The 22,509-nt window shown below is 41.7% G+C and overlaps 2 protein-coding genes across 6 annotated transcripts in view; both read left to right on the forward strand.

The window, feature by feature from the left end:
- Window positions 1–1,645: 1,645 nt before the first annotated feature.
- Window positions 1,646–8,174, forward strand: ercc4 (excision repair cross-complementation group 4). Its single transcript, XM_046355254.1, is given in 12 exon segments — window positions 1,646–1,738; window positions 1,905–2,094; window positions 2,379–2,559; window positions 2,805–3,000; window positions 3,138–3,345; window positions 5,019–5,199; window positions 5,375–5,500; window positions 5,702–5,806; window positions 5,953–6,528; window positions 6,621–6,732; window positions 6,840–6,952; window positions 7,076–8,174. Coding segments are annotated over 12 exon segments (2,733 nt in total). The 5' UTR covers window positions 1,646–1,727; the 3' UTR covers window positions 7,810–8,174.
- A 638-nt stretch (window positions 8,175–8,812) lies between these two features.
- mrtfba (myocardin related transcription factor Ba) overlaps window positions 8,813–22,509 on the forward strand; it is a 37,527-nt gene continuing 23,830 nt past the window's right edge. Inside the window, exons 1-3 of one of the 5 annotated variants that reach the window (XM_046357079.1) lie at window positions 8,813–8,962; window positions 16,033–16,123; window positions 16,243–16,325. The gene's annotated coding sequence lies outside the window, so the exon portion shown is untranslated. Of the gene's footprint in view, window positions 8,963–14,729; window positions 16,124–16,242; window positions 16,326–22,509 lie in introns of those variants that run through there. The other 4 variants (XM_046357082.1, XM_046357083.1, XM_046357081.1 and 1 more) reach the window with 4 other exon arrangements.

Genomic DNA, 22,509 nt, shown 5'->3' on the forward strand with positions numbered 1-22,509 from the left:
CTAGTGCTCTCTAAAGGCCATTCTGGAACAGGGCATGACGTCTCTTACTTTACATACTGTATGCTTTCTGTACACATTGCTTACATTGCCTGCTGCTGTATGACCTGGAATCAACACTGAACAGTGATGAAATGGAGTGATATTCCGTTTAGTTTCCAGGTTAACTGCTGACTGAAGTTGACTGAAGTTCAGTGATGCCGTGCTAGAGAAGGATCTCCTGCTAGAAGGGACCCACAATGACAGTGATGTCGTGCTAGAGAAGGATCTCCTGCTAGAAGGGACCCACAATGACAGTGATGTCGTGCTAGAGAAGGATCTCCTGCTAGAAGGGACCCACAATGACAGTGATGCCGTGCTAGAGAAGGATCTCCTGCTAGAAGGGACCCACAATGACAGTGATGTCGTGCTAGAGAAGGATCTCCTGCTAGAAGGGACCCACAATGACAGTGATGTAACAGACTTTTAGGGCACAGCCAGGCAGCAGATAGTTTGTTTACCCTGGAGGATCATATGTTTGACTGCACCATGGAGATGAACCTATTGAAACATTGATGCCTGTGTTCCATTGAGGTATTCCACAAGCATGGTTTAAGCCTCACCACCTGCCTAAGTTTCTTCTCTGTGGCCACTTCACTTTAAGAACAACAAGAGAAAGGAAATATCTCTTTCTGTGTTGGTAAGTGGAAGTGCTTCACAGCTACTTACCCATATTTTATGGGGAAGGTGAAACAAACTGACTGTTCTGAGAATATCCTTCTCTGTAGGTCTCACAGTATGCATGGCTCTAGATCGGAAATGCACCAAAATGTGAATACCGGTACGAATGTAAATATTAAAGCATGTAAATGCAGGTCACAGTGTTATAGCTACAGTTCTGAGGTGAGTCATGTCAACAACATCTCCATCTGACTAGGAGAGCCAGGGTTGGAGGAGCGGGAGCTGTGTGTGTGTGTGCTGTCTGAAGCAGACAGAACCCTCCCCCACTCCTTCTCCTCCTCCTCCAGTGTCATTTACAAGCCTGTCCTATTCTGAGCTATGATTACACACTGCCTCTTCACTGATTATGGAGAAACGTGGGTTGGCAGGACATAGAACATAGTCCAGCTGGGTACAATTTAGCAGCACAACATACACACACGTATGCAACCACTCTACCTTGTCATGGTCTTTTCACTGCTGTGTTCCCTATGCCTCCCCAGAGGAATCATTAGTGTTTTGGTAGTGTTAAATATTGTAGATTTTGTCACCTGATTGCATTTCCCTGCTGGCTCTCAAAATCCCCTGGTGGACACTATGCATGATAATAAGTTGGGTTATACAGTACATCACAGGTGGCTGGTGGTACCTTAATTATGGAGGACAGGCTCATCGCAATTGCTTGAACGAAATGAATGGGATGGTATCAAACACCTCAAACACGTGGTTTCCATGAGTTTAATACCAATCCATTTACTCCATCCAAGACATTTATGAGCCGTCCTCCTCTCACTAGCCTCCTGTGCAGTACATGTCCAGTATGTATGATGTACATATTGTACATATTCCTACTGTATACAGTTACTATTCCACTACAGCAGATGGCGCTAAAAATCCTATCGCTTCTTCCCGCTTCACCGTTACGTGACCGGATATGCGATTTCCAAAACATTGGTGGGATGTGCAGGCTAATACAACGAAGCTCCGAATAACTCCTAGTGTATGCACTTGTGGTTATTTTCTTACAACTGATGATATGCAGGTATACCGAAAGCAGTTTTAGTTAGCAAACAAGTTAAATGTATTTTCTTTACCGACTCGTTCTTGCAGAGTAAAACCATGTTGAATAGCTAGCAAGCTAGATAGCATTCAAGCTATATTGTCTGTCTGACTGACCGACCAACATTATTACTGACAACAACTCACAGTACACGGAGGGAGATGGCTGGTCAACTACTTGAATTTGAGACGGAGATGTTCCTGAGTTTGTTTGGCTCGGACGGGCTGCTGGTGACTGCGGAGGGCATGGGGATAGACCGCATCCTGCTGCAGTTCATGCGGGTGTACTCCGAGGAGGGGAGTCTGGTACTGCTGCTGAACACTACCACGCCCGAGCAGGTGGGTGAATAATAGCGGTGCTAGGGGAACGAATGGTCAGGGGCCCAGTTCAGGAGGGGGCAACGTTACACAACGATTATAGGTGGCTACTTGACATCACCTGTTTGACTTTCAAGGTTGCATCAGGAGGGCTTCAGCTAGGATGGACCCCCCTTGGTTGCAGATCTTGCTTGAATCGAACTCTAGGTGAAGTTTGAACAACGTTACGTGTCTTTCTATGTAGAAAGTTTGTAACAGTAACCAATAACCCATGTTCCTATTTGTGCTTCTATTTCCTCTGCTAGGAGTTCTTCACAGAGCAACTGCGAGCTGAGGGAGTGAGCCACCTGCCCCGGACAGTGACCAGTGATGTTCAGAGTACAGAGCGCTACGAAGTTTATACACAGGGAGGGGTCCTGTTTGTCACCAGCCGTATCCTAGTGGTGGACTTCCTCACTGACAGGATACCTGCACACCTCATCTCTGGTCAGTATATAGTGTAGGCAAAACTAGAGTTTTTACCTACCAGTTATGTTATATTAGTATGGATAATGGTACCAAATGGTCCTGGATACAAATCAGACTGGGATGTGTGAAAACAATGCCCTAAGATGTAGTTGCTCAAAAGGACACTCATATTGCTCTCTCTGTCTAAGCACTATCCTTTCTCTGTTTGTGCTGCTTCACTTTATTTATTTACATCGACCCACAACTTTCTCTGTTTTCCCCAGGTATACTGGTGTACCGGGCTCATAAGATAATTGAGTCTTGCCAGGAAGCCTTCATCTTGAGACTGTTCAGACAGAAGAATAAGTCAGGCTTCATCAAGGCCTTCACAGACAAGGCCACATCCTTCTCCTCAGGCTTCTGTCAGGTGGAGAGAGTCATGAGGAACCTCTTTGTCAAGAAACTTTTCCTCTGGCCCAGGTGGGTGGGGAAGACCGTTTTATTTACTTTTTTACTCCTTTGTGTGGTACCTTCTTGGATTATTGATGATGATGGATAGTTCTCTCTTTCTGCTGCCTCTCTCTCTTTTTCTCTCTCTGTCTCCCCGCCTCTCTCAGGTTCCAGGCGTCAGTGAACTCGGTTTTGGACAGACACAAGCCAGAGGTGGTGGAGCTGCATGTGTCTCTGACCCCAGCCATGGGGGCCATCCAGAGCTCTGTCCTGGACATCATGAACGCCTGTCTGAAGGAGCTGAAGCGCTACAACCCCACGCTGGAGGCAGAGGACCTCTCCCTGGAGAATACCCTTGGGAATGCCTTCGAAAAGGTCAGACTTGTTAGTTACATAGGAATTAAGCATCAATACCCACTGGAGTAAACTAACTACAACTTCTTGCAGTTCAGCAATAACCATTGTATGCATAACACAACTCAATGTGAATGTACATTTATTGTTCTTCATATTAGCGCTAGTGATATAAAAATATGACTCCACACTGCTCGTCTCCAGACTAGAGTTCAACCGATTATGATTTATCAACCCTGATACCGATTATTGGAGGACCAAAAAAAAGCCTATACCGACTAATCGGACGATTTTTTTTATATATGTTTGTAATAATGACAATTACAACAATACTGAATGATCACTTTTATTTTAACTTAATATAATACATCAATAAATTAAATTTAGTCTCAAATAAATAATGAAACATGTTCAATTTGGTTTAAATAATGCAAAAACAAAGTGTTGGAAAAGAAAGTAAAAGTGCAATATTTGCCTTGTAAAAAAGCTCACGTTTAAGTTCCTTGCTCAGAACAAGAGAACATATGAAAGCTGGTGGTTCTTTTTAACACGAGTCTTCAATATTCCCAGGTAAGAAATTTTAAGTTGTAGTTATTATAGGAATTAAAGGACTATTTCTCTCTATACCATTTGTATTTCATATACCTTTGACTATTGGATGTTCTTATAGACAATATAGTATTGCCAGCCTAATCTCGGGAGTTGATAGGCTTGAAGTCATAAACAGCACAATGCTTGAAGCACAGCGAAGAGCTGCTGGCAAATGCAGGAAAGTGCTGTTTGAATGAGTGCTGACGAGCCTGCTGCTAACTACCACCGCTCAGTCAGACTGCTCTATCAAATATAAAATCATAGAGTTAATTATAATATAATAACACACAGAAATACGAGCCTTAGGTCATTAATATGGTCAAATCTGGAAACTATCATTTCAAAAACAAAACGTTTATTCTTTCAGTGAAATACGAAACCGTTCCGTATTTCATCTAACGGGTGGCACCCCTAAGTCTAAATATTTCTGTTACATTGCACAACCTTCAACGTTATGTCATATTTATTTACAATTCTGTCTCTTCCTGCACAGAACGCAAGAGAAGTGACACAATTTCCCTAGTTAAAAGAAATTCATGTTGGCAGGCAATATTAACTACATTTTCAGGTTTAAAAATGTATTCTTGTGTATTGATTTTAAGAAAGACATTGATGCATATGGTTAGGTACACAGTGCTTTCTTCACGAATGAGCTTGTTAAATCATCACCCATTTGGCAAAGTAGGCTGTGATTCGATGATAAATTAACAGGCACTGCATCGATTATATGCAACGCAGGACAAGCTAGATAAACTAGTAATATCATCAACCATGTGTAGTTAACTGGTGATTGATTGTCTTTTATATGATACGTTTAATGCTAGCTAGCAACTTACCTTGGCTCCTTGCTGCACTCGCATAACAGGTAGTCAGCCTGCCACGCAGTCTCCTCATGGAGTGCAATGTAATCGGCCATAATCGGTGGCCAAAAATGCCGATGACCGATTATGAAAACTTGAAATCGGCTGAATGAATCGGCCATTCTGATTAATCGGTCGACCTCTACTCCAGGCGTTACTTAAATCAAGGCATCCACTGTACTCTATTGACCACTTACAGATTTTCTCTCATATTCCTGTTGGTTGTGCCTGTTTGACCCCCAGACCATCCGTCACTACCTGGACCCTCTGTGGCACCAGCTGGGAGCCAAGACCAAGTCTTTGGTCCAGGACCTGAAGATCTTACGTACCCTGCTGCTCTACCTCACCCAGTACGACTGTGTCACCTTCCTCAACCTCCTCGAGTCACTCCGCTCCAGCCAGAAAAACTTTGGAAGCAACTCTGGTAAGAAGTTGTAAGAACTGTCCTTGGAGAGTAAGAGAATATGAATAGCTAACTGCATTAGTTTCATTGGAGAGCTATCATATGAAGGTCTCTGTGTTTCCCCTTCCATTATGTTCGGCAGCCCTAGATGCTGATTCAAGCAAAAATGTCACTTGACTGTGGTTCATTTCAACAGGGTGGTTGTTTCTGGACTCCAGCACCTCCATGTTTATTAACGCCAGGAGTCGGGTGTACTGCATTCCTGAGTCCAAGAAGAAACTCAAGGTGGGAGCTGACTTAGAAAAACAACAAAGCACTTCAGGTAACTAAACTGCTCTCAAAATATACATTCAAGCACAATCTCTATGGCTATATTATATGTAATTCCACTTCTTTCAGAGGAAGAGCTTGAACATTTCGCTACATCAACGATAACATCTGCAAAAAATGTGTATGCGAACAATACAATTTTATTTGATGCTTTCTGGAGCTGAAGAAAATGATGTTTGTGTGTCTGCCCCAGAGGTGAAGAGGGTGCTGGTGCTGGAGCAGAACCCAAAGTGGGAGGCTCTGACAGAGGTGCTGCAGGAGATAGAGAAGGAGAACAAGAGCTCTGAACTCAAACCAGGTCAGCCACTAGCAGATTACAATATAGATAAAGTATTGTATATGGACACAGAAGGCGTAACATATTCCTACCAAAGCTATGACATGCGTTGGTAAACTGTTCAGTCCTAGGTGGTGAGTCTCACTATTCTTTGTCTGATTCCCCAGGCCACATCTTGATCTGTGCCAGTGATGACAGAACCTGTGCTCAACTTCATGAGTACATCAGTCGTGGCTCAGACTCCCTACTCAATAGACTCTACGCTCGCACCATTGGCAAAAGAGATGCCTTGTTCGACCCAGACGCACACAAACAACAGGGCCAGAGTTGGGCCAGGAAACAACAGCCTGAGAAAGAGACCAAAGGAAAAAAAGCCAAAGGGAATGCGGCAACCAAGCCAAACTCAAAGAGTAAAAAGAGGCCGTCTCTGACCCTGACTCAAATGGTTGGCAACAGAGAGGGGGATGAGGGAGAAGTGATGGGCAGCAGTGGGGATGAGGGAGGCCTGTTGGAAAAGGAGGAGGAGGGGGAGGTAAAGTTAGACTTGTCGTCTGACGCCTACTACGGTGTTCTGAAAGAGCCATTGACTGTTATCCACCCTCTGAGAGGTTGCACTGACCCCTACAGTCTGACGCGGGTACTGCATGAGGTGGAGCCCAGTTTTGTGGTGCTTTATGACGCCGAGCTCAGCTTTGTTCGTCAGCTGGAGATTTACAAAGCCTCCAGACCGGGAAGCCACTGAGGTAATCAAACAAAACCATTATCCCCTTATTCATTTTACACAGATCTTCTGAATTACATGTTGTTTTTCTCCCAGATGAAGTCACTCATGAAGCATTTCCTCCTCCTCTCAGGGTGTACTTCCTGATCTATGGTGGCTCCACTGAGGAGCAGAGGTACTTGACTGGTCTGGCTAAAGAGAAACAAGCCTTTGAACACCTCATCAGGTCAGACATCTGCTGTATTATATTATGATCATCCTTCAGTTTCCATACCATGTGTTAGTTTGTGAGCTGTGCTGACTGACTGGGTGTCTGTGTGTGTGTGATTGCAGGGAGAAGGCCACTATGGTAGTTCCTGAGGAGAGAGAGGGAAGAGAAGACACCAACCTGGATCTGAGCAGGAGTCAGGAGCCTGCTTACTCTACTACCAACACACGCAAAGCGGGTAAGTGATGTGATTAAATTGCATCTGATTGATTACACTATGGGCGGCTTATGTCTTACAATCCACATCATCTATCTGAGTCTGATTTGTTGATGTAATTTAATGTCATGTCTCTCCAATCAGGGGGCCAGGAGCATCCCAAGGAGCCGTCCCGTGTGATTGTGGACATGCGTGAGTTCCGCAGTGAGCTCCCTTCCCTCCTCCACCGACGCGGCCTGGACATCGAGCCTGTCACCCTGGAGGTGGGCGATTACATCCTCACTGCTGACACCTGCGTGGAGCGCAAGAGCGTCAGTGACCTGATTGGCTCGCTTCAGAGCGGACGCCTCTACACCCAGTGCCTGTCCATGACGCGGTACTACCGGAAGCCCGTCCTGCTGATCGAGTTCGACTCGGCCAAGCCCTTTTCCCTGGTGGCCCGCACCGACTTCCGCCAGGAGATCTCAGCTAACGACGTCACCTCCAAGCTGACCCTCCTCACCCTGCACTTCCCCCGCCTCAGGATCCTTTGGTGCCCCTCCCCACACGCCACCGCAGAACTTTTCCAGGAGCTGAAGAAAGGTCGACCCGAGCCGGATGCCGCCGCGGCCCAGGCCATCACTGCCGAGTCGGACACGGTGGCAGAGTCAGCTGACCTCTTCAACCCTGGGCCATACGACTTCCTGCTTCGGATGCCAGGGGTTAATGCGAAGAACTACAGGGCTCTGGTTAAACACGCAGATAGCCTGGCACACCTAGCCAAACTAAGCCAGGAAAGGCTAGCACAGATTCTGGGGCATGCTGGCAATGGGAAGTCGCTCTATGAGTTCCTGCATAATACTGTGGACATCCCTGCCCCTGCACAGAAAAGTAAATAGTCATACACTTTAAAGGAACAGCTTCTGATATGTGATATCAGCTATGCTCAGGTTTGACTTTTAGAAAGACTATGGAAGGAACTGTGCCTTGTGTATGGACTGAACTCAATTGTGTTGTCATTGTACGTGTTTGAATTTTGTTATCCAACTTTGACTTTGTAAATCTTTGAATATGTAAATGGATGTTTTGCTTATATGAGCTGAATTATATTTAGGATCTGCTGTTGGATTTGATACTTGCAGTACTGTAGTGGAACACTGAGGATACAGAGGAGTCAGTAAGCAGAAAGTGTTTTAAATCGAGTGTGAAACATCCGGTCTGTGGGTGGTTTCATAAAAACAATCAAATAAATGTGTGGGAGGAACGAAGTCAATATACTTTCAAATTACTCAAACCAAATAGAATTTAAACCATCAAAAATGTTCAGTTATGACAGCAAGGAAATATAACACATTTTCAGTGCGGCCCTCCAAACCTAATTGATTATCAAATGTGGCCCCCGGGGCGAAATTTGTTTGACACCCCTGTTTTAAAACAAATTAAAGTTTATTTGTTGCATTTACAGCATACAACATATATTAATACTGCCCAGGGAAATGCTTAGTTACAAGCTCTTACTCAACAATACAGTGTTTAAATACTAGGTTTTGTTATGATGAATGAATTGTCTGATAATGTTGGTAATGAAACATACTGTTTGTCAGAACTAGACTAGTGCTCTATTAAAATATTCAGATATTGAACATTGGCTCCACATACGGACTCATCGTTTGGTCTTATCTCTTGCAAAATGAACTTGCCAGAAAGTGCTTCATGATTTGTAATTATTTGTTCGCTCAGAGTTATATGATATAATGCTGCCAACGATAAACATGTATTTATACACTTATGGGGTGTAGAATGATTTGCTATCTAAGTTGAAGACTCGAGCGCCCCCTGTGTCTTGAATGCAGGGGAGGCAACGCAAAGCTTCTGTTTGACTACTGATTACGTCACCAAATTTATCCGAACATATCAGCAGGAGCCATTTTATTCCGCGAATGAAACTTCCGATTTCCTAAAAAAACACAAGACATTCTCCTCGACATCAATTGCAGTGTGTCGTTGAATCGAAATGGTAAACATTTTCATACGGCAATGCGAAGGAATTGGGTAAGATATTTGAACTGGGTAGGGCTGTCTTGTTTTTAACGTGCGAGCAGAACTAGCAGCATGGCTAGTAGCAGAGTAGCGTTAGTGAGTGCAGAGGTTGTTGATGCAGTCATGCCATGTAGAATACAGCAAGCTAGTTGGCTATCAGTGTGAGTGGTTAAAGCCACAGTAGACAATGTGTAAACTGATTTAAATTACAAGATGACAACATTGTTCCGTGTCTTTTCATTCACTCCCCCCCTATTTTATTCGGTTTACACGCTATCTTGCCTGTCAGATAACCGCACTGACACGCTATCTCTGTGATGTTGGAAACAATCTAACGTTAACTTCTCACAAATTAAAACCAACGTCTCGCAGTTAACTGTAGTGCCTTCTCTTTAATCAGTCAGCCTACCAGTAACCGCTAGTGAACTGAATGCAACGTTTTTTTTGTGTATGCGGTGATATCTCTAGACCTCCCAGTAATGCCACCTGTTACAATGTAACGTTAGCAGCTAGCAAGTCAACTCTGATATCCTACGCCATTTGCTTCATTATCACCAATGATATCTGTTAAAGGGCAGCCCAATATTTTTCAACTGTTAGCACTGTGAATGCTTGACTCTGCAGACATACACAGGTAACTCGGTGAGGTCAACGTGGGTCTCAATCATAAATGGGAGAGGGAGGATGAGCCAGCCCCTTGGGATAACTAGCACCAAAGAGAGAGACTGGCAGATCAAAGAAGCTAAAGATGAAAGTGAGAGTGAAGTGGTTGCTGCCTGCAACACATCACTGGATGATGACACAACACAAACGCCTCACCTGACAACAGTCTTGCTTGAAATGGGATAAGGTAGATTTGAGATTTTGCATAGCACTTTGTCAGAGCCACATATGGCGCTGCCTTATGAAGCTAACAGATGGTGAGGAAACTAATAGTGAATTGTTCTGGCATACTGTGTTGTGATTATAATCAGTCTTGCCAAACTTTTTACTTCTAACCGATGTTGCCAAGTTTTTAAAGCTCCTCTCCTCATCCTAACAATGTCTTGATTGTTGGTTCATTGGTTGCCAGAGTTAGGTTCTGTTTTTCCTGCACATAAAAAAAATCTTATCCGGTTCTAACCTTCACACCAGAGTAACCTGAACCATCCACCCAATTTAAACCTCTTATGATGTCTCAATGAACTTTAACCCTTGGTCTATATATTAATGGATGCCTTCTCTCTGGATTTCTGCCTATTTTCTCTGTTTGTTGTGATATGGCCTCATGGGTCACAGATTAGGCTAGGTTTGTTGTGCCTGTCTTTCTCTAGAAGTCAGTAGAAGAGTCACAGTCAGCTGTCACGTTCCACGCAATAACTTATTTCCCTCAAGGAGTAGGTGGGATGTGAGTGTGCTTTGGTTTTGTATTTACATTCGACATTCTACTTATTTAGCAGATCTTATCCAGAGCGACTTACGGCAGTGAGTTGTACTAGTCCCCTGTGTGAGTCTAGTTCCCACAACCCTGGAGTTGCAAGTGCCATGCTCAACCAACTGAGCTACACGGGACCTTTTATCTTGTCTGTATTAATAAAAACATGTGGGGGGGGGGGGTGGGTGAAATCAGTTGTCTAGCAGGAAATGGTTTGTCTGGCCAGCTGGCTGAGGTGACATAGCAGACTCTCACTGTAGTGAACGCTATGCAGTAAAATACTACTTGAGTAAAAGTCTAAATTTATTTGGATTTAAATATACTTTAAATATAAGTATAAATATTAAGCAAATCAGATGCCTCCATTCTTTTTATTTTATTTATGGATAGCCAGGGGCACACTCCAACATTAATTTACAAACAAAGCATTGGTGTTTAGTGAGTCCACCAGATCAGAGTCAGTAGGGATGACCAGGGATGTTCTCTTGATAACATTTACATTTAAGTCATTTAGAGACGCTCTTGTCCAGAGCGACTTACAAAATTGTGCATTCACCTTATGACATCCATGATAAATGTGTGAATTGGACCATTTTCCTTGCCTGCCAAACATTCAAAATGTAATGAGTACTTTTGGTTGTCAGAGAAAATGTATGGTTTAAAAAGTACATTATGTCCTTTAGGAATGTATCGAAGCAAAAATTGTCAAAAGATGCCCCAGAAAACTGTTTTTCTGGGGCATGAACCATGATAACCGACATGAACCATAATAACATCAGCATTGCCCTTATCTCAAGAAAAAGCAGTCATTTTTGTTGGGCTAGACTTGTGGGCTATTTCGGTCTCTGAGAAACCAACTTCAGGGGGCAATAATGTCCACAGCACAAGATACTGTTACTGGGCTGTGACTTGCTGCAAAGGGACTGGTTTTATATCTGACACACACACACATCAGGAGATTGTGTGTTAAGTCTGCCGAGAGAGACTAGACCACCCTGACTGAACGGAGAGGAGAATACTGGGTGGGTATTTTCCTAAAGACTGTGTTAGGAGTTCCTCCCTGTAGTGAATATGAAGAAGCATGTTACCACTGCAGTAGCATAACCCCTTTACAGACTGGAGAGGGGCTTGTGTTGTGTATAGATACTTAGCTGACCTATGACCTCTTCTTTGTAATGATGAGGAAGGGGCAGACCCTGTGGGATAATGTGTTTAGTTCATCTGTGCTCTTGATATACAGGCCAAGCTGTCTTATTGTTTATTTGATGTTCTGGAACTATGTTATCCCGGGCTGTAGACTGCTATTATGCAATATTACAATATATTAATCGCAAAGTTATGTTTACTGTTAGGTGTTGGGTGTACGTCTCCATCCTGCGTCTGTATGCCCATAGTTGGTGATTATGGACCTTCCTTTAAGACTGCTGGGTCAATACATACTGAATCAGTAGGATACTATTAGGCAGGAGCAGAAGGTAATCGATCTGTTATACCCTTGTGCATTATCATGCACAGCACCGTTTTATGAAAACGCAAAACAACCAGTATTTTAAAGCTGAATTGTAAACACCAGCACATTTACATACACCTATAATCTCCAAAGCCATCTACCATTAGGCCTGGCTGGGCACGACCTTGTCCCTTCTGTGGGTTTCCCTTTGATGAACACATGGTACTCGTTGCTAATTCCTATAGCAGGACAGAGCAGTTGGGTAGGAGCACGGTTGATATTTACCACACATTGTCTAGTCATGCATGATGTTTGCTTTCCCTCTGAGGGGACCAGGTACTTCCTTCCCTCTGTTTGAATGTAAACAAACCTGTTGACCTCGATCTTCAGTGGTCAGTCACCAACTGTGTTCCTGGAGAGCAACACGTTTTGTGCATGCTCACTGTTTTGTTCCGGCCCAACAATAAAAACTCCTCCTGATTCAACGATCATCAATACCTTGATGAGTTGAATCAGGTGTTTTAACATGATGCCCGAGCGCGCACACTCTATCCAGGGTGCATTGATTGTGGCCATTGGCAGCCCAGGACCTGAGGAGAGTGCACTAGATCCTCTGTAACTGAGGTGTTTTGTATCTTGTTTGAACTGGTTGGTGATACTGTCACAGTTTGCCTTTCAGTAAAGAGCCCCTCATGTAAGTGAGAGCTTGTCCCGCTAGTGTTTCTCCTTTCTGTGTCTTTCAATTTAAGGGGCTTTGTTGTCATGGGAAACATATGCTTACATTGCAAAAGCAAGTGAAATGGATAATAAACAACAAACATTAATAGTAAACATTACACTCAAACTCTGGCTCTCTGACTCTCAATTCAATTTCAATGTAAGTCCTTTATTGGCATGGGAAACATATGTTGTTATTGCCAAAGCAAGTGAAGGAGAAAAAACAATAAAAATGATCAGTAAACATTATGCTCTTAAAGCTCTTTCTCCCCCCTCCAGAACACCCTTCATCCCATCGCCACAAAGACCGCAGCATGCTGTTGCTATAGCAACCGTCGCTTGCCGCTGCAGTCCCGGTGTTTCTTTGCAATACCTGTTTTTTGTCTCAGGTAGCCTGTATGCTTTGGTACTTTGGCAACTAGTAAGTATTTTTTTTAAATCCTCTGCTTTGGGCTGAGTGTGTCAATGTCTAGTTTATACATGCAGAATTACTGTTACCTCAATTAGTCACGAAATCCCTAGTTTGAAAGTGTCTATTTTCAGGAAGTTGTGCTGTGCCATTTAGAAAACAACATTTCCCCCCCACATGGGCCAGCACCCTAGCAAATTCAAGTTCCAGCCAATCAGATTCAGCCCCTCGCCATTTGAGTGACCGCTAGCAAGAATCACATACAGCAGAGCAAGAGCGCAATGACGTGGTGCACATGGCCGTACCAGACAATCCCTTTGTCCTTTTTACTAGTGAACTATAATATCTCTTAACGGTCCCCTCCAGCATGAGTTTACCTATGCGCGTGATGTCAGAATTTACTCACTGTTCCTAAATGTGATTTTTACGCAACAGGACAACTGCCCTCAAACCAAGACATGCTGCCTGCTAATTATCAATAGGGTGTGTTTCAACTTGTCAATATTACATGATTTTCTAACAACAGTTTGAAATGAAGTCATTAATTCACAGAAGTGGTTCCAAAACGTGTTATAATCCCGTACCCCTTCAAACATTCAACCTCCAGCTGTGTACCCCCTCTAGCATCAGGGTCACCACACTCACAAATGTTTTTGTTTTTTTGTTGCCATAATTATAAGCCTGCCACACACACTATATGATACATTTATTAAACATAAGAATGAGTAAGTTTTGTCACAACCCGGCTCGTGGGAAGTGACAGAGTTCTTATAGGACCAGGGCACAAATAATAAAAATCTGGCTCTTTATTTAACCATCTTACATATTAAACCTTATTTGTTCATCAAAGTTGTGAATAACTCACCACAGGTTAATTTGAAGGGTGGGCTTGAAAGGATGCATGGAACTCTGCAAAGTTTGGTTGTATTGGAGAGTCTGTCTTAAATAATTGTCCACACACAGTCTGTGACTGTATTTAGTTGTCATGATAGTGAGGGTTGAGAATCGTGGTTGCAAAGGGCATCAGTGTCTTAGTGCGATTTGCCAAGGAAGGACAAACACTGCGCAGGCCAAAACAGAAATCTGGCAGTGGCTTCTGATTTTAAATTAAATTTTCACAGAACCGCTTGTTCAGATATTGGTAAGTGGACTGGAGGCAGGGCATGAAAGGGATAACGAATCCAGTTTGTGTCATCCGTCTCGGGAAAGTACCTGCGTAATTGTGTACCCAACTCCCTCAGATGCTTCGCAATCTCACATTTGACATTGTTCGTAAACTTGAGTTCATTTGCACACAAAAAATCATAATGATTGGAGTCATGTGTGTTGTCCTTGTTAATGCAGACAGAGAAGAGCTCCAACTTGATCAATTTTGTCCCGCACATTGAATATAGTTGTAGAGAGTCCCTGTAATCCTAGCTTCAGATCATTTAGGCGAGAAAAAACATCACCCAGATAGGCCAGTCATGTGAGAAACTTGTCTGACCGCTTGCATGATTACAAGTGAAACTTATGGTCAGTAAAGACCTTTTTAAGCTCGTCTCTCAAGTAAAAAAAAAAAACGTGTCAATACTTTGTCCCTTGATAACCAGTGAACTTCTGTATGTTGTAAAAGCGTTACATGGTCGCTGCCCATATCATTGCATAGTGCAGAAAATACACGAGTTCAGGTGCCTTGCTTAACAAAGTTAACCATTTTCAATGTAGTGTCGAAAACCTCGTTCAAGCTGTCAGGCATTCCTTTGGCAGCAAGAGCCTCTCGGTGGATGCTGCAGTGTACCCAAGTGGGAGCAACTGCTTGCACGTGCGTTACCACTCCTATGTCTCCCTGTCATGGCTTTTGCGCCATCAGTACAGATACATCACATGTTGACCACCAAAGTCCATTTGACGTCACAAAATGTCCAGTACATTAAACATATCCTCATCTGGTTTGCATAAGAGGATATCTTCCTTAATTTATCCCCCCCATAAACGTAACAGACATATACCAGGACCTGTGCCAGGCCTGCCACATCTGTTGACTCACCCAGCTGTAATGCATAGATTTCACTGCCTTGTATGCGATGCAGGAATTGTTTCAAAACATCTAATGCCTTGTCACTGATGCGTTGTGAAAGTGTTTGATGAAGTCATGGCCTGCATACTGTGTTGTGTGATGTGCATCTTATTGGCCTTTTATTTTCCCCAGCACAAGGTGCACCTGTGTAAGGATAATGCTGTTTAACCAGCTTCTTGATATGCCACACCTGTCAGGTGGATGGATTATCTTGGCAAAGGAGAAATGCTCAGTAACACAACATTTAAGAGAAATAAGCTTTTTGTGCATATGGAACATTTCTGTGATCATTTATTTCAGCTCATGAAACATGGGACAAACTACATGTTGTCTATTTTTGTTCTCCTTTTTTGAAGGTTGTACTGATTATGATGAGCCAATGCTAAGCCATTTGCTGTCTGTATGGAGCCATGTTTGTTAACAACATTCAATGCATTCTGTGTGTCATTTAAATGTCTATCAGACACACAATGTTTATAGCAAAACGAGAAGGGATGGTTCACTCGCCTTTCAAGTAAACTTCCGTAAGTGAATGATGGTAGATGACGAGCACTCCCTTCAACATGCATACTGCAAATAGACCCAACTCATCTTGTCACCTCATGTTTGGTTGACGCAGAAAAACTAACATGGTGACATGCACAAACTACCCACTGGGATTACTTTAGACTTTTAGAAAGTATTTTACTCAATTATTTCAATCACTGGTTAGCTCACCCATGATGTGACGAATTATACGTAGTAATTAATATTAGCTAACTCATAATCTGGTTTCTATCAGCCGATAGTTGGGTATATATGACCGCTAGTGTTGGCTCACTCTTTACTCAGTTAGCATTAGGACTATTGTAGCCTACATTTTCAGATTTGGATGAGTATTGTGTTATGCTACTTCTGTGACTGTGAACATTGCATCGATAATAAACTGCTCACATTGAGGACATAATATTGTAAAGACTGTTTGTGTAAAATGTTTCTGTGAAATAAGTGTGACCAGCTCAAATGCTGACTGTTGTGTCAATTGTAACTACAGGTTCTAATCACACTGGTTTGAGTCTACGCTGCAGGGACTGCTGTGTTCAAATGCGTTAATGATTTTCTGATCTGATACAAATCTTCCAAAGGTTGGTGGTCAGGGTCTTTGACATTCAAATTTGCACAAAATGCTTTCTTAGTTCTGATAGCGCATTAATTCTAGTTTGTAGTAGAATGTAATTTTAAATCCTCTGCCTTCTGTTCCCAGGTCTGTCTCCATGGCTTAGTGTGCTGTAGCAGTTGGACCCAGGCAGAAGTCTCTCTTCTCCTTCAGCCCTTCTCCCAGCGGTGGTAAGGAATGGCATTATGACAGAATGTTTCCATACCAAATGGTACTAAATCCACTACTTTTTACATTTTTATTAAGACTCCTATTAGGCTATATAAACACATTTAGGCCAACTTTCAGTTTTCTAGTAACAGGTAGGCTTTTTACTAAAAATGAACAATCCATGGTAGAAAAGGTTCACCATTCAAACGGAAAGATTAGGCTCCATCAACCTACATTTAAAAAAAAAACATTGTTTGACCTTTTAACTAGGCAAGTCTGTTAAGAACAAATGCTTATTTTCAATGACTGCCTAGGAACAGTGAGTTGGTTCCAATGATATTAGGCCTAAGTTTGATATTTAGGGCCAACTACTTAAATCTGGAAGATAGGATTCTGGTGTCTTACTAAAGGAAAAATGAGTTCAGGTGAAATTTAAGAGCTGAATCTGAGACTCAACAGCCTCTTTTGAAATGTCCTCTTTTAAAAACTGAGAACCAGCTGTGGCGGGCTGCACTCCACTCACTAGGGCACAACACTGGAACTTTCAGACTCCTGTTGTGTAGAACAGACTAGGGCTGTTGCAGTGACCGTATTACCGCCACACCAGCAGTCATGACCACAGTAAAATTCCACATGACCATTGAGTCATGGTAATGTCTTATACACTCTGGACATGCTTTGATAGCAGCCAACTTGCTAACGACCATCAGGTCGCTAATGGCTTGGTACTCAGTGCTCGATTGTCCCTCTAACCACTCTGACATTAGTGTAAATGCAATGAAAAATCACGTCAAACACTTAAAAGCCTGATACTGTTTCGCATTTAACATTTACATTTACATTACATTTAAGTCATTTAGCAGACGCTCTTATCCAGAGCGACTAACACTCACCTCACTGCGATTGATCAATTTGAAGAAGTTCAACAACATTTTTATTTAACCAGGTAGGCCAGTTGAGAACAAGTTCTCATTTACAACTGCGACCTTGCGAAGATATAGCAAAGCAGTGTGACCTCAACAACAGAGTTACACATAAACAAACAGATTTTTCTATTGTGTTATTGACTGTACAATGTGTGCAAATTTAGGGAGGTAAGGCAACATGGTTGTTGTGGATGTTGTTTCACAGCCTAACACAATGAAATGGACCCTGCTTTCTGATGTGATGATTAATTCATAACACCCAGACGCATGAGCTCTAATACGCATAGTCCTAGACAGTGCAGACTCCAGTCACCCTTGTCGCCGTCGCCCCTTCACACCACTGCCACTCTCTGTTGTCATCTATGCATAGTCACTTTAATGAACTCTACCTACATGTACGTACTACCTCAACTAACCGGTGGCCCTGCACATTGACTCTGTACCAGCTCCCCCTGTATATGTTATTTTTTTACTGCTCCTCTTTAATTACTTGCTACCTTTATCTCTTATTCCTATCTGTATTTTTTGAAACTGCACTATCGGTTATAGGCTCGTAAGTAAGCATTTCACTGTAAGGTCTACTACGTCTGTTGTATTCGGCGCATGTGACTAATAAAATTTGATTTGTATTCAAAGTATTCAGACCCCTTGACTTTTCCACATTTTGTTGTGTAACAACTTTATTCTACACTTGATTAAATAAGTTGTTTTCCTCATCAGTCTACACACAACCTCATAATGACGAAGCAAAAAAAGGTTTTTAGAAATGTTTGCAAATTTATTACAAATTAGAAACTGATACCTGAAAGGGCTCTAAAATTCTAAATCCAATAGCTAAATTATCCATGGTATGACCATCTAAACAATTCCCTCTTTTTCTTGACTGACCGCCTGCCAGAAAATCATGACTGCCACATCCCTAGAACACACACAACTTAGTAAGGGATCATGTCATGTGGAGTTGGGGATCATGGCAGCTCTATTCATTAAATCTCTAATGGGTTTTCTGCTATGTTCAGAAACTTGCACCCTCTTCAGCGCAACCCTAATATCACAGTCGGTCTCCAGCCAATCTTTCCTCTACCAGACAGACTGACGTTATTGTTCTAACCTGGGTCTAGTCTCCAGCCCATCTTTCCTCTACCAGACAGACTGATGTTATTGTTCTAACCTGGGTCTAGTCTCCAGCCCATCTTTCCTCTACCAGACTGATGTTATTGTTCTAACCTGGGTCTAGTCTCCAGTGACATAATATGTTGAATACCCAGAGCCTCAAGATAAAGTAACATTTAATTTGAACTGTTTTTTAACTGGCTCATGTGGTGGGCTCGACTACCTCTGTTTGGCTGAGGAGAGGTGGAAGACTAGTGCTGACTGACCAGGTTATAGAAATTGCCTGCCTCTTGAAATGTGAATATTTGTGTGTTTTAGATGTACTTGTGTTGACACTTTGGTCAGTACATGTGATCTGAAATAAAGACTGCTGTAGATTGACAGTCATGTAAACCAATGCATAGAGTGGTTGATGGCTGCTTGGTTACTCATTGACGTCTGTAGTATCTAGTGTCCCCACTGTCACCAGTTTTTCTTCTTGGAAAATAAAACATAACCGTAGATACTGATAATGAATATTTGTCTCTTGAGGCACACAAGTCAGACATGGCAGAACAGTGGTTGTCTTCTGTATTTGTGTGTGTGGGTGAGACTGGTGGGTCTCTTAGCAACAGTGGTCATTTAAGGAGTGGCTGCTCTCAAATCACTGTCTTCTGGACCATGTAAGATGATGTTTATTATCCCACAGATGTAACAGTTAAGTTATTGAAATGATTGGACCACAGCAATGGAATGGCAACAGTAATGAACGAAGAGAGGGATGAATCAACAATCCTCAAGGGATTCACAGAAAATCCCTGATATGTGGTTGTTGTGAACAAAAGTTATTAAGTGTGTGAGTCCATGTACAGCCATGTACCTAGATGCTTTTAAAATCTTTGTCCTTTAAGTTGGTACATTGGTTGGAATGTTGGTGCTGTTTCTGAGTCCAGAGGTGAAGCAAAGTAAGAACAGAGCTGCATGGTGCAATGCCAATACCAACATGTCAGGATTGTGCCTCTTAGCCCTAGATGGATGTGGTTTGAATGGCTGAACGGAGCTGATGGTGGGACCCAGCACCATCATCATAAACCGGTTATTCGGAACTATAGTTGCCAAACTGTTTGATTTGTTTCCCTTAACACTAGAACTGCCTGGCCTTTCAGCCTATAGGTACCCGCTAGAGAACGTTGCTGGGCATCCCATTTATCATATGCATCAGATCAGTGATGCAAAGTACTACCTAAGTAGTTTTTTTGGGTATCTGTACATTACTATTTTTAACAACATTTACATTCCAAAAAAAAAGTACTTTTTACTCCACATTTTCCCAGACACCCAACAGTACTTGTTACATTTTGAATGCTTAGCAGGACAGGAAAATGGTCCAATTAATACACTTATCAAGAGAACATCCCTGGTCATCCCTACTGCCTCTGATCTGGCGGACTCGCTAAACACACGTTTTGTTTGTAAATTAGTGTTGGAGTGTGCCCCTGGCTATCCTAAATAAAAAAAGAAAATTATGCCCTCAAGTTTGCTTAATATAAGGAATGTGAAATGGTTTATACTTTTACTTTAAAACCTCTTAAGGATCGTAACCCCCTTTTTTATAATTTCACCTAAAATGACATGCCCAACTCTAACTGCCTGTAACTCAGGACATGCATATTGTTGATACCATTTGAAAGGAAACACTTTGAAGTTTGTGGAAATGTGAAATTCATGTAGGAGAATATAACACATTAAATCTGGTAAAAGATAATACAATGAAAGAAACTATTCTATTTATTTTTTTGTTCCTTTGAAATGCAAAAGAGGGGCCATTATATGACTTAGGAGTCTAGCCACAATATTTTGGCCAATAGATGGCAGCAGTGTGTGTGTGTGCAACATTTTAGACTGAGCCAATGAACCATTCATTGCATTACTGTTCAAAATGTTGTATCAAGTCTGCCCAAATGTGCCTAATTTGGTTTATTTATAAATGTTAAAGTACATAACTGTGCACTCTCCTCAAACGATAGCATGGCATTCTTTCACTGTAATACCTACTGTAAATTGCAGAGCGTAGTTAAATTAGCAAGAACGTCAGCTTTCTGCCCGTATAATACATGGCTATGTCCTGTAAAGTTTGCTGTTACAACTCATGCTAATCACATTAGCTCAACTGTCCCGGTATAGAGACACTGATCCTGTATATTTGAGCAGTTACATTTAATTTTGATTCTTAAGTATATTTAAAACCAAATACTTTTAGACTTTCACTCAAGTAGTATTTCACTGGGTGACTTTTACTTGTCATTACTCAAGTATAACAATTGGGTACTTTTTCCACCACTGCAACAGATGCATATCAACCCGCAAGGTGTGCAAACATAAGCACCAACGCTTGATAGTTTATGCACTATTAGAAATAATTAATTGCATGAAGAAATATTTGTGCAAATGTATAATTAAATAACAATAGTGTTTAGATAGTCAAGGATATGTTTTGTATAATCCAGGGTGTATCACAATCGGCTGTGATGGAGAGGCCGGGAGGCCGGGTAGGCAATCATTGTAAATAAGAATTGGTTCTTAACTGACTTGCCTAGTTAATTACATTTTTTAAAGTCCTAGAAACAAGTAGGCCTATAGCCTGTTTTTGTTTCCCTTACAATAATAACAATGTAATCCATTTAATCAACTTTATTTGTTGATTTGATTTGTTATACATTCCACTTACAGTTTATTTTGACAAAATAGAAAGGAGAATATGAATAATTAAACCAGCCAGGTGCACAGGTGAAATTATTTGCCATATTCCAAAACAAAAGTACCAGTACATGAGAAATTGTAAAGGATGAATTGCATAAAAAAATATTCGTGGATATGTCATTTATTTTATCGGACACCATTGTGCCCGTATATGCATGCCTTTTAAAACTTGTTATGGCTGCAATCCCGTTAACGGGATGATATGACAACAGCCAGTGAAGTGCAGGGCGCCAAATTCAAAACAGAAATCTCATAATTAAAATTCCTCAAACATGCATGTATCTTATACAGTTTTAAAGGTAATCTTGTTGTTAATCCCACCACAGTGTCCGATTTCAAACATGCTTTATAGCGAAAGCACCACAAACGATTAAGACACCACCAAGCCACAGAATAAACACAGCCATTTTTCCAGCCAAAGATAGGAGTCAAAAAGCACAAATGGGGAGAGAATTAATCACTAACCTTTGATCTTCATCAATGACACTCATAGGACTTCATTTTAAACAATATATGTATGTTTTGTTTGATAAAGTTCATATTTATATAAAAAAAATCTGAGTTTACATTGGCGCGTTATGTTCACTAGTTCCAAAAACATCCAGTGATTTTGCATAGCCTCATTGATTCAACAGAAATACTCATCATAAATGTAGATGGTAATACAAGTTATACACATGGAATTATAGCTATACCTCTCCTTAATGCAACCGCTGTGTCAGATTTAAAAAAAACTTTACGGAAAAAGCAAACCATGCAATCTGAGACGGCGCTCAAATAATCAAATTAGCCTCCATGTTAGCCTCGATGTTGGAGTCAACAGAAACCAGAAATTACATGATACATTTTCCCTTTGATCTTCTTCAGAATGCACTCCCAGGAATCCTAGTTCCACAATTAATGCTTGATTTGTTCGATAATGTCTGTTATTTATGTCCAAGTAGCTACTTTTGTTAGCGCGTTAGGTATACAAATCCAAACGCTTGTGCATTACTTCGGACAAAATCTTCAAAAAGTTATATTACAGGTCGAAGAAACATTTCAAACTAAGTATAGAATCAATCATTAGGATGTTTTTATCATAAATCTTCAATAAAGTTCCAACCGGAGAATTCCTTTGTGTCTAGAGGAGCAACGAATTGCAGGTCGATATCATGTGGAATGCGAGTGACCAGGAAATTACTCACTCAGCTCTTATTCAGTCCCACAACACAGTAGAATCCTCATTCAAGTTGCTAAAGATGGTTGAAATCTAGTGGAAGCCCTAGAAAGTGCAACTTCATTCATATCCCACTGTGAATTCAATAGGGCCTGGGTTGAAATTCGACCAACCTCAGATTTCTCACTTCCTGTTTTGATTTCTTCTCAGGTTTTTGCCTGCCATATGAGTTCTGTTATACTCGCAGACATCATTCAAACAGTTTTA

The sequence above is a fragment of the Oncorhynchus gorbuscha genome, linkage group LG07 (genome assembly GCF_021184085.1).
Source record: "Oncorhynchus gorbuscha isolate QuinsamMale2020 ecotype Even-year linkage group LG07, OgorEven_v1.0, whole genome shotgun sequence".
In the NCBI taxonomy this organism is placed as follows: Eukaryota; Metazoa; Chordata; class Actinopteri; order Salmoniformes; family Salmonidae; genus Oncorhynchus; species Oncorhynchus gorbuscha.